The 13,523-nt window shown below is 34.9% G+C and overlaps 1 protein-coding gene across 1 annotated transcript; it reads right to left on the reverse strand.

The window, feature by feature from the left end:
* Positions 1 to 6,368: 6,368 nt before the first annotated feature.
* Positions 6,369 to 13,523, reverse strand: LOC136350853 (uncharacterized). Its single transcript, XM_066302973.1, has 15 exons — positions 12,815 to 13,523; positions 12,509 to 12,748; positions 12,344 to 12,443; positions 12,181 to 12,292; positions 11,988 to 12,073; positions 11,915 to 11,946; positions 10,895 to 11,821; positions 10,783 to 10,814; positions 10,583 to 10,739; positions 9,077 to 9,150; positions 8,706 to 8,757; positions 8,615 to 8,629; positions 8,460 to 8,553; positions 7,510 to 8,252; positions 6,369 to 7,443 (listed from the first exon to the last, which is right to left on the reverse strand). The coding sequence occupies exons 1-15, from the start codon at positions 13,521 to 13,523 to the stop codon at positions 7,031 to 7,033; spliced, it is 3,786 nt and encodes a 1,261-aa protein (XP_066159070.1). The 3' UTR covers positions 6,369 to 7,030.

Raw genomic sequence — 13,523 nt, forward strand, 5'->3', positions numbered from 1 at the left:
ATTTTTGCGACAGCATGAATGAAACCGGCAGATAGATCAGAAGGAATGAAATAGATTTCCGGTGATGAGGAAGAACTAACAGTTTATCTTTCGTTGGATTTATGGTTTTGGTTTTTTCGATAAAGGAGGACAAAGAAAGTTGACGTGACCAGTTTAATATATTAATGAGATGTTTTGTTTACAACGGGCGGAATTGAGACCTATTTTAAGCCTTTAAAACTGCTATATGAAACCTAGATTGCCAGTTTATATTAGTATATTTGTCTTTGTAAAATCCAAAAAAAACACCATAATTTATACGTAAATTTAGTATGTGAGTCTAAACTCAAACTGTAACCAAACTGTATATTACGAGGATATTTCCAAGTATCATAAGTGATCTTTGCTTGATAGTAATACGTTTTCTGTTGGGTGACTCAAGGAGTACTTCTGCACCAGACCAACCGATTTTTATGCAACTGGGTCTAAAATATTTCAAAAATCAATGACTACTTTGATAGCCATTTCATGATGAAGTCATTGTATCAATAGTTATGTATTTATAATCGCGTGATGGGAAATGTAGCATTTACCGCACTGATTCAAGTACACTGAGCAGTACAAATAGGCTGCACAGCGTGTATGTGGTTGGTCTTGCATGAGGTAATCACCTCCTCATTAGGTTTATTAAATAATATACTATTTGGTATAATGGGGGAAGCATTGTCCTTTATATAATATTTAAATTCTGAAAAAGTCCTGATCAGTTTAGGTTTCAGCAAAATTTTTGATGAAAAGCAGGTGAACGGAGAGGTCCACAAAAAATATTTTAGAATTGCACGTCATAAAATTATGTATACTTGTAGTTCTTCAGTGGTCAATTCCGTATAAGAAAGAATCGATGTAAATCGCCGACAAGAGTTGAAATATTGAGATATCAGTTAAAGTATTTAAAGAATTCTTCACCTGTAGGTCTGCTATATGAATCTTCACGTACATACCTTGTAGGCCATTTCAAGCCTTTTAACATTCCAATAGATAATGTAGATTAATATAAGTGAATCTGTGTAGTATCGTTGTAACTTAATAGCAGTAAACAAGGGCATAAAAGCTGCAGTCACGACTACTTGGTCGTTTAAATAACCATTTGCCCATCGAAGAACTATTTTATTGTCTGATATTGGTGTGGGGAAAATTTTTTTTTTACAAGTGAGGAAAAGGACACTTTTATTAACTACCCACCACAATGTGGCAATTTCTTTCCAGTTAACGTCACTTTGTTTCATCCACCTAAAGATGTAAAAACACCAATAAAACCCAGAGACAAAGGGAATCCACTTAAACCTCGAAAAGGAGGCGATCTAATCCGATGTGAAAAGTGCTGAACGTCACTGTAATCGCTTGTCCACCACCATTTAGTATCTAATAAGTCAGTGAAGTTGTGCTTTCTGCGATCTGGCCGTCTCTTTTAGTTATTTTCTTAATTCCTTTTTGGAGAACTTTTAAAAGCACCAACAATTCAGCGTCAGGTTTTATGAACTTTTTTATTGGCTAATTTCGATGAAGCAGAAGCGCAAAATTTCGATTTTTAAACCATTATGCTTATGCGTAGGTTTGACGAAATACTTTGTTAAAAATATGCTGAAATTCCTGGAATGTAGACGATCAAAATTTGAAAAATGGCAAAAAGTTAGGTCTTCCTACTAAACTCATTTGCAGAGCAATTTTCCTCCTCAAAAATATCCTCCAAATTCTTTTTAAATGTGATGTCTTATTTTATAAGAATTATATTATGGAATTACAAAATCAAATAAGTTTTAAGGATTATATAGTAAAAATTTTGTGGCGCCACTGGTTCTAAATATTTTTCGTTGATCTTGAATTGTTTTGAGACATACGATTCGAATGTATAAGGTACAAGCAAAGATCCAAGTTACAAAATACAGGGTGAGTCGGGAGGATCGTGCCAAACTTCAGGAGCGTGTTGTACATGAAAAATAAATGTAAAAAAACTCGAATGTTGTTATCCGATTTTCGTTTGTTTACAAGTTATAGCGTAAATAAATTTGTTTAACTAGGATTCTATTTACCATAAACGTACCTTTCCTGGACGTTGGATTGGTCGTGGTGGCCTTATTAGTTGGCCTCCAAGGTCTCCAGACCTCACACCACTAGACTATTGTTTGTGGGGTTGGTTTAAAACTCAAGTGTACAGAGTAAAAGTGGACACTCAAGATGCACTAATTCAACGCATTAGAAATGCTGCAGCTGCTATCAAAGAAAGACATGAAACAATCAGGAGCGCAACGAATGCTCTTCATAGACGAAGCCGAAAATGTTTAGAAGTTAATGGCGATATTTTTGAACATTTACTATGATAACCAAACGTTAATTTATAAAATTTCTTATGAAATTTATAATTTTTTTAAATTTTATGTTTTAATTTTATTTACGCTATAACTTGTAAACAAACAAAAATCGGATAACAAAATTTGAGTTTTTTTACATTTATTTTTCCTGTACAACACGTTCCTGAAGTTTGGCACGATCCTCCCGACTCACCCTGTATACGTTGTTTTGTAGCGCCCATTTTGAAGATTGTAACAAAACTTCTAAAAACTCAAATAGTTTTTAAGTTCATGTGAGGTACGCTCAAAAAGTGGTGACCCTGACCTGACTACACTAACCTGACACACCTTTGATTTGGTGTACCATCAACCTTTTACAGTACTCCTGCGATGCAGTGCTGCCTTCAGCTCGACAGTGCGTGACGTAAACCGACTTTACCGTCCACTCGTAGTAAATGTTAATGTTACCAAGAAGAAAATAAAATAAACGCATGTCGAAATTTTTTCAAATTCTTTAACGTATTTTTATCCAACACACGCACACGACATGCATCGAGATCTGGATGCTTCAGTTGAGGTGCAAGAGTTTTTAAAATGCAATTCTAGCAACCTTCTTTTATAGGCATTGAGAAGGTATGAAAACAGATACTTGAAGTGCCGAAGGAGATATCTCGGAGGCTGAATGATACGTCAGAAACTCGTTGACTTAAGTTTATTGTATATCGTACTGTTTTTTTGGTGTGCCTGACATTGCCATCTTCTAAACGGCGAGAGTTACAACTTCTTTTCTGTCACAAACAGTTTACGAACTATGAGGGATTGAAGTTTTGGGCAATTTCCACATTTTTTCAAATACCTAGGTAACCACTGAAAGTGTGGCAACCTTGCAGCGGCTTCATCAATCAGCTTTACAGGGGGCCACTTTTGTCTGATTCAACCGAAGTTGAAACTCTCGCCGTTTCGGAGATAGCAACGGTAAGCGCACCAAAAAAAAAACCTTGCATAGTGCAACTCGGCGAGAGGATCAACTTGATGTATGATGTATTTTAGATCAGTGGTTCAGAACATTTCTGAGACACCGTCGATTAAAGTTCTAAACGGGGCAAAAAGGCGGTATACTGTGCTATTCGCGAATATTTCACACTTCACTCTGGCAAATTACTAATTGAATAAAGCCGGAGAGTAAAAGCAAATTAAAAAAGGTAATTTAGAGCAACACATCGTATTCTAAGCAGCGAGAAAACTCGATGGAAATTTAATTGCTACTAACGAACTGAACCAGATGAGATTTTAATCCGGCAGCACAAATAAAACGATAGAATCGAAATAACAAAGCCGAAATATTCAGTTTGCGTTCGGTATATTTTCCGGAAGCTATATTAGATTACATTTTAATCAGCAGCAACTGTACTGGGGGTGCCGGGTTACCGGCCATTACTCAAACTTGACGTTAAATGGCTAATCCAATTGTTACCCCAACGATATGTGGTTATCGCTCGATCTAGTTGGCTTTGTGCGCTGCGCGTCGCTACGGCGTCGCCCTTCACCCCGAACAAACGCGCCGTCGACGTCGGCGTCGTCTCTTCAAATCATTGGGTTTTGATGTTTTAATTCACTTTGAACGCCCTCCTCTTTGGCTCTGCCAGTTTAACTTAATAAATTCATTTCGTGATCGTTTCGAAACGTCAAAAAACGATTGCAAGTATTTTTCCCAAGGCACCCTGCGAAAGCAGGCATAACACACGTAGATAATAGACGCGAAAACGAATACTAACGCGCGCGCGTGTGTTAAGACGTATTGGTTGTTGCATAGTTTCTGTCGTATTTTTGAATTAAGTGAAAATTTCCATAATCACGAAAAGAAACTTAATTAAGTATCAATATGTTCTCCATTACTACGAATCACTTGTCGCTAGTTAATGAGCAACATATTGATGCTGGACGCAAAAAAAATGTTTTTTTTTTGCCAGAGAATTCTATCGATGCATTATTGCCATCATCTTCAGTATAAAGTTTCTTCCCATCTAGAAAATTTTGTTGTGACAAAAACAAGTGGTGGTTTGATGGTGCCACATCTGGACAGTGAGATGGACGAGAAAGCACTTCATAACCTAGTTGGTTTATAATATTCAGGGTGTTTAAAAACGTATGTCGAAAAATGAAGAGCGCGATTCTTTAACTTGTAACAAAAAAAAGTTTATATGAATATATGTCAGCAAACGCACCGTTTTAGACATACAAGGTGTCAAAAAAGAGTTTCTTTTCGGTTTTTTGACCATATCTCAGGAATCGTTTGAGATACAGACTTCAGATTTTGTGCACGTATTATCATTAGTAGTAGCTACGTTTTGAGAGCTACTTCAATTTTTTTCCATATGTTAGAAGCGTAGATTTTAGGATTGCGTGAGATGTTTTTGCCCCCAATTTTTACGCCACTGGGAAAATTAGCATTTTAGAACCACGAACAATGATTGAAAACGGCCTCCTCCTATTGTAATGCAGGCCTCTAACCTACGTCTTATCTACTAACGTACCCGTTTGAAAATACCCGGAATGTTGCGCGTCGTACTGCAGGAGACAATAATGCGATTTTTCAGTTCTTCAACAGTATTTATTGGTGTAGTGTAAACTAAACTTTTTAAGATTTAGGGACTGAGGAGATCAAGCCTGTGGTCCAATTGTTGTGATTCTAAAATGCTAATTTTCCTAGGAGCTTAAAAATTAAGGAAAAAAAATTTCGCTAAGCCCTAAAATCTCCGCTTCTGACATATCGAAAGAAAATGAAGTAGCGTACATAACATAACTAATATTAATGATAACAGGTGTACAAAATCTGAATTTTGTATCTCAAGCGATTCCCGAAATATCGTCAAAAAACGTTGGTTTTTTGACATCCTGTGTCTCGAAAACGGTGCGTTTTTGGACCCATGTTAGTAGAAACGTTTTTTCTTATAACGAGCCAAAGAATCACACACTTTATTTTTTGATACATATTTTCAAACACTCTATATACTTTCTGCCTGGTTTTAAGTGAGCTGTGTGTTCAGACGTTATCATGTTGAAACACAACACCTTTGCGATTGGCCAATTGTGGTCGTGTCTTCCTAATTTTTGAATCCAGTCATGATAAGTGATCACAGTAAACATCAGCGTTAACACTTTGACCATGTGGCAAAAGTTCATAATGTATAGGTCTTTCTCTGTTCCATCAAATAGAGCGCATTCCTTTTCATTGATGTATGTTATGTTTAGAGACTTTTGGAGCCTTTCGGCATGGAAAACATTTGGTCGTTTTTCTAAATGGATTATCATATATAACTGATTTTTCGTCTCTAGTAACTAACTGGTTCAAATTTATTCGGTATGAGCAATGCAAAATACATACTGATATGGGTTGCCAGGTTGTCTTCACTCAATTCATGTGGTATCCAACGTCCAAGTTTTTCAACATACCCTAGTGTTTTTAAATGTCGACATATTGTGGTATGGGCATTGTCCGTCTTTTCCTTTATCTGTTTGCTATTTAACAAAATGGGTCGTCCATTATTGTGGCCTGTAAAGTATCGTCATTAAAGTTAGAGCGTCTGCCGGTACGAGATTCATCTTTGAGGTGAAAATTTTCAGGCTCGGAATTTTGCGAACCATCTTTATATCATCTTACAATGCTTTTTTTTTTAAGTGTTGCACAAATTTTTCATAGCCATCGTTTGCAATCTTGCCCTTTTGGAACTCGTAGAGTATGCGGTGTCTCAGGATGAGTTCTATCAACATTCGTGTTTAAACCCTCAAATCTCAAAAACCACCAACTACAATTTGAAAATTACGGGGTCGTAAAGGGACAACTAAAGACACTATACAATAAAATTAGGAGCGCTGTTCTAAAGGTAACCTAATAATATTTACTGCATATCAAAAATTGCCATATGGAACACGACAGAAATTATGCAATAACCTAATATAACATATGTATTTATTAAAATAAAAATTTACGGAATCTTTCATTCATATCGTGGCTCTTTTGTTATATTGTACTATGAATAATTTTTTTGCAAAATTTAAAATTTAATAAATATCAATAGTATACAAAATAACAATTCTTATTATATTAAATAAGTGCAAGGAGACTGAAAAGAAAAGGTGCTTAATCTTATTTGGAACACCCTGCTCATACCATCAAGAACAGTACCAATATTTACTTACCATGCTTATAACTAAAAAGCATTTTCTTAGGTACAGATATGCAAGTGATAATATCAGCTTATTATACTCACTAGTGTAAATTGAATGCCAAGTTGTTTAACCAACAAGCGTATTAATCAGTTGCGCATTGATATACGAGTTAGTTACAGTTTTCCGTAGACGACATAGTGTCAAACTCGAGAAACAAATACTGCACTTATGAATACGTTGATAAAGCAGCTAATAGTGGCCTATTGGCTGCTTTATCATGCTACATCTATTTAAAAAAAATCGTGTATTAATAAGGTTTATTTATCTGAAACAGATGAATGTTTTTCAATATATTAAAAACCGTGTTTGCACTGTGTCAAGAAAAACCATTCTACTAAATTGTGTAAGAACTTATACATGTGGGTATATTTTTTACTAAAAAATATTTTGCTGCACATAAAAGGTAAAGTTTATAGTCATATCATACGAGCTGTTATGTGCCTATTTTAGAATAAACAAATTTTATGTTTGTGTTATTGGCTATTTTTGATAAGTTCTTTTTCTTGAGGTTCGTCTCGGTTGAGATAGTCTGCAATGTGCCGATGTCCATTCGCCTGCGCTAATTGTGCCGCAGTTTGGTTCTGATTATTTAAAAGTTTGCGATTTGCTCCGTTTTTAATTAGAATCTTGACGGCTTCAAACGAACCTGCATGGGCAGCTATATGGAGAGACGTCTCCTTCATAGAATTGAAAGCATCAACTTGTGCTCCGTAATACAATAAAGCTTCTACAATATTCGGATGATCCTTACAAGAGGCAGAGTTAAGAGCATTCTTTTTCAAACAATCTTCTTTTTGTAAATCGGCCCCATATTCAATTAAGATATTGACAACGTCTTCATGGCCATTGAAACATGCAAGATGCAACGGATATTTATTCCATTTATCTGAAATGAAAATTTTACATTAATGTTGTGCAGCCTCTAAATGCAACAGTTTTTGATTATTCTTACTAGGTAACTGAGCCGCTCCATTTTCGAGCAAAAATAATGCAATTTCAACATTTCCTTTTTCAGAAGCTTCATGCAAGGCAGTATTATAGTTTTTACCTATGTTAATATCATCAGTATTGTCCACGAAACGCATAACTTGATAAAAATTTTCCAAAGATGCAGCTTCAATCAGCGAATTCGGTGCTTGTTCTTTTTTTCTATATTTTAAATCCAATTTTTCGTTAGAGTATGTTAATTTCACGTAGTTCTCACCCAGAAAACATTTGAAGTTATCAATTAAGTCCTTGGTCTCAGCTGATAGAACTATTACAATTTTGATGGGCCTGCTTGTGTGAATGGAATCATTGTTCAACAGGGTCTTCAATAGTTTTGAATCATCAGAACAAAAGTCAGATTTATTATAATCTAAGATAATTAACTTTGGTAATACAGGTATCATTTTTGATGTTGTCACTACCGTCCGATACTGTTCCCATGTCAGACAGATGGGATCTGTGTACTTGGATTTGATCTTAGCACTTAACGTCTCAAAATTTCTTAAAATATCTTTTACCATGTGGTACGAAATAACACTTTGTACCACCATCAGTTGCCTGTTATTGTTGACAAGAAAATTCCTTAGGTCCATTTGCAGAGATTCATCTTGCTGTGCTAGACTGTCTAGATATAAATGTGATTGTGCTTTTATTTTATCGTAGAATGTTGTCATAATGATTTCAAAATTTTGTAAGTATCGGGGAGTTCACTCGAAGAATAAACTAATTTATTTCACTATAAGTATTAGCACAAATCGTTATTGTTGTCAAGTAAAATTGAATGCTTACTATGTTTCAATAAAATACGAGTTTAATGAGATGTCGTTTAGCAAAGTCCTCATATCTTATCGGCAATAGCAATCTTATCTCAAGATAACATAGAAGTAAGTTATCTAATGGTTCCTACAGAGCTACCCATGAGACGTTTCTGGCATTAAACTAAAGCAAAGTTTAAGTGGATAAGATAAATCCACAGCGGTTTTATTTTCGAGATACAGATCGATAAAATCTGCTGGGGTATAAACCACGATAATTAAAAAAAAGTTTTAATTCCGATTGATTTCATCAACATTCAGACACAATTCCTATTTCAACTCAATTGATTTATAATTCAAGGTCTCCATAGGCTTGTTTATGATCTGAGCATGGGAACAATATAACGCAGGGGTAGAACGAATTTTACGGTCCTGAATCCCTCGGGGTACTTTCTACACTACAAGTTCATTAAATGTGAGTCAAATAACTGGGAGATAAACTCCATGTGGATGGAATCCACTTGCCCCCATTCATTTTCCCACTGTATGATGCCACTAGTACACCCCTCTTTAATTTCTTTCCGTTTAATGTATTAATCTCATCTCGAAAGTGACGTTTTATTTGGGGGTGAGTGATAATTTCTTATGCTTGTAGGAATATACTTCGAATGTTCCCTAATTATGTATGTTGTAGCAATAGCAACAAACAAATTTAAATATAAGTTGCAAAATTCAGAAATATTTGAGCAACTCTCTTGTTATACGACAATAACGTACTTTCTGGACCCTCGCAGGGATGTACGAGTGTATGAGATCACGTTTCTCGTACGTACACGCAATGCGAAATAACTCTATAAATTAAATAAAAGTACGAAAGATGAACAAAAGCTTTCAAAATAATTACCGAAAAAAGAAACAACTTTATAAATAATTAATAATCGAGTTATTAGTCACTTGGCGACGGGAAAATGAGGGGGCATGAGCATAAACTGGAGTTTATGTGGAGGGTTATCAAGAAAAGTAGATGAACCTTTATTGGGTTAATTTTGAAAATGTTTTCTTTGCTATTCTTTGTTGCACAGCAATGTATATGCGGTAGTTAACAAATTTTCATACATTTGTCGGATGAGACAATTCAACTACAAGGCTTACCACTTTAGGGTCATTTATTCATGATACATTTCCCAACAGGAATTTAACAAAATCGCACGAGCAAAATTTAGTGAGGATAAAGGCTGGTTAATATTTACATGCCACATTCGAACCAAGCTTAAAACTTAACAGATCTAAATGCAATCACAATTGATACTATAGTGAGTGTCACGATCCTAAAATCTACGGGATCCTAATATATGTATATCCGTGTTAGTACACTGCGGGCGGAAAACCATATTAAAAACTGTAAGAACTTGAATGCATATATACAGGGTGGTCATTTAGTGCGGTCTCGGAAGATTACGGCTAAACAATTTAATATTTTGAATTCCTTTTTTTTGCGTTATATAGAACTCGATTATGGGTACATTCTGAAATTGTTTTCGTTTTATACAGGGTGTTCTAAATAAGTGAAAAATATCAAAGTTATGTTTTTTTAAATAGGACACCCCATATTTTATTACTCGAAATATAACCATAGCAACTGATATAAAAAGTAATAAAATTTGCTACCTTTTCTTAAATCTTATTTTTCGAAGAAAACCTGTACATTTAGGTATAGGAAGGTGTAACGATTTTTGATTAGTCATATGTTTATCTCTTATTTCGAGTAATAAAATATGGGGTGTTCTATTTAAATTAAGCAAGTTATTTCCTTTCAAAAAGAATGCAATTTTCATGTTATTTTTTGGACGCACTGTATGAGATATTTCAATTTTAATAATTCTGGCATAAAATACGTCTCATATCTAAGGTTTGGAATGAATTTCGATATACTCCAGTTTAATCTTCCTTCAAAACAAAGTTTTTAAAGTTGCATGATTTAAAAAAAAAACTTAATTATTTCGAAATCCTTAAGATTTAGGACAAATAAACCTTAATGAAACTTACATTTATTTTTCTCAAGAAATCTCAAACGATATTAATATATGGGGTGTCCTATTTAAAAAAACATAACTTTGATATTTTTCACTTATTTAGAACACCCTGTATAAAACGAAAACAATTTTAGAATGTACCCATAATCGAGTTCTATATAACGCAAAAAAAAGAAATTCAAAATATTAAATTGTTTAGCCGTAATCTTCCGAGACCGCACTAAATGACCACCCTGTATAGAAGGCGTGCTATTTTCAGTGTAATTAGGTGGTTTCACGTATTTCCCGTGTAGATGAGGAAAAACCGTATTCAAGACCGTTAGCCCGAATTTTAAATCGTTTATAATTTTCTTATTTACCGATATAAATATACGGAACTGCATATTTTCAAAAAAAGCATCTTTGGCCTGTAAGTCAAAAACAAATTAAGCTAGAAAGAAATTCGAGTACGCTTTGGTTTGTAATAGGTGTACAAAAAGAAACTGAGAATTTTTTGGTGAAATTAAGATTCATTCAAAACATAGTTATTGAAAATATTAGTAATCAAAATAATTTCCATAACTGTCTATGGTCTTTTGCCATTTACTGGGTAGATGATGGATGCCCTCGTGATAGAAGTTTAGTGGTTTCGACGAAAAATAGTTATCGAGCCATTTTCGAATATCTTCAACGTTAAAGAATCGTTGGTCAGCTAAATGAGACTGCATGGATCTGAACAAGTGGAAGTCAGAAGGAGCCAAGTCTGGAGAATACGCCGCATGCTGGAGTATTTCCCAGCCTAACGAGAAGATGAGTTCCTGGGTCGGTTTAGCTGTATGCGGACGAGCATTATCATGCAGCAATATCACTTTCCGACTTCCTTGGCCTGTAAATGGTCTTTTTTCCTCCAGAGCATCGCTTAATTTGATCATTTGGGTCTGATAACGGTCAGCTGTAACAGTTTGACCGGGTTTCAGAAGCTCATAGTAAATGACTCCTTTACAATCCCACCAGACACACAGTAAGATTTTCTTGGCATGAATGTTTGGTTTTGCAACTGATGTGGATGTCTGGCCTGGGTCAACCCATGTTTTTCTGCGCTTAGGGTTGTCATACAAAATCCACTTTTCATCTCCCGTAATAATATTATGCAGAAAATTCTTTCTTTTATACCGAGAAAGCAAGTTCATGCAGATGTCAACTCTTCGATTTTTATTGTCTTCGGTTAGCTCACGAGGAACCCATTTTCCTGCTTTTTGAATTTTTCCCATTCCACGCAATCGAACTGAAACTGCTTGTTGAGTTACTCCTAACTGCTCTGCAAGCTGTTTTTCAGTTTGGCATGGATTTTCATCCAGTAAAGTTTGCAGTTCTTCGTCTGGAAATTTTTGTTCGACACCCGCACGTGGATCGTCCTCAAGACAAAAATTTTCCTCACGAAACTTCTTAAAGCATCTCCCAACAGTTGAAGCACCAACAGAATTATCTCCCCAAGCCGAATTGACCATTTCTGTTGTTTCAGCATCATTTTTTTTTTCAGTTTAAAACAGCACAACATTGATATTCTCAAATGTTGCTTGAAAATATCCATGTCTCTATTTACGTTTTGTGCACTGAACTACAGCTCCTAAGCAACTGAAACTTTTATCATATAAAAAGTCATAAATAAACAACACCTGCTTACAATTGCAGGCGAATTGAACGTGTCTAAGTATGTTTTTTTATTGAATATAACTCCATTGCTCAGTTTCTTTTTATACACCTATTACACAAGAAAATGCAAAAAAAGGGGTTTTTGTGAAAAGTAAGAAATATTCACAAATAAAAGTTATGGCATTTGAAAGAAAATGATATAATACGAGAAAATACCTGAAATCCCCCAATTAAAATCGAAAACAGGTCACTCTGTACATATTTTGGTTTTTTCCAAAAATTATTTTGTTTAACATCAGAGGTAAAATTGGTTGTCATCTCATACGAGCTGCCATATGCCTATTTTACAATAAATAAATTTTGTGTTTGTGTTATTGGCTATTTTTTATAAGTTTTTTTTCTTGAGGTTCGTCTCGGTTGAGATAGTCTGCAATGTCCTGATGTCCATTCCACTGCGCTACTTGTGCCGCAGTTTGCTCCTAATTATTTAAAAGTTTGCGATTTGCTCCGTTTTTAATTAGAATCTTGACGACTTCAAACGAACCTGCACGGGCAGCTATATGGAGAGACGTCTCCTTCATAGAATTGAAAGCATCAACTTGTGCTCCGTAATACAATAAAGCTTCTACAATATTCGGATGATCCTTACAAGAGGCAGAGTTAAGAGCATTCTTTTTCAAACAATCTTCTTTTTGTAAATCGGCCCCATATTCAATTAAGATATTGACAACGTCTTCATGGCCATTGAAACATGCAAGATGCAACGGATATTTATTCCATTTATCTGAAATGAAAATTTTACATTAATGTTGTGCAGCCTCTAAATGCAACAGTTTTTGATTATTCTTACTAGGTAACTGAGCCGCTCCATTTTCGAGCAAAAATAATGCAATTTCAACATTTCCTTTTTCAGAAGCTTCATGCAAGGCAGTATTATAGTTTTTAGTTATATTAATATCATCAGTATTGTCCACGAAACGCATAACTTGATAAAAATTTTCCAAAGATGCAGCTTCAATCAGCGAATTCGGTGCTTGTTCTTTTTTTCTATATTTTAAATCCAATTTTTCGTTAGAGTATGTTAATTTCACGTAGTTCTCACCCAGAAAACATTTGAAGTTATCAATTAAGTCCTTGGTCTCAGCTGATAGAACTATTACAATTTTGATGGTCGTGATTGTGTGAATGGAATCATTGTTCAACAGAGTCTTCAATAGTTTTGAATCATCAGAACAAAAGTCAGATTTATTATAATCTAAGATAATTAACTCTGGTAATACAGGTATCATTTTTGATGTTGTCACTACCGTCCCATACTGTTCCCATGTCAGACAGGTGGGATCTGTGTACTTGGATTTGATCTTAGCACTTAACGCCTCAAAATTTCTTAAAATATCTTTTACCATGTGGTACGAAATAACACTTTGTACCACCATCAGTTGCCTGTTATTGTTGACAAGAAAATTCCTTAGGTGCATTTGCAGAGATTCATCTTCCTGTGCTAGACTGTCTAGATATAAGTGTGATTGTGCTTTTAGTTTATCGTAGAATGTGGTCAT

This window comes from Euwallacea fornicatus, chromosome 1, assembly GCF_040115645.1.
Source record: "Euwallacea fornicatus isolate EFF26 chromosome 1, ASM4011564v1, whole genome shotgun sequence".
NCBI lineage: Eukaryota > Metazoa > Arthropoda > Insecta > Coleoptera > Curculionidae > Euwallacea > Euwallacea fornicatus.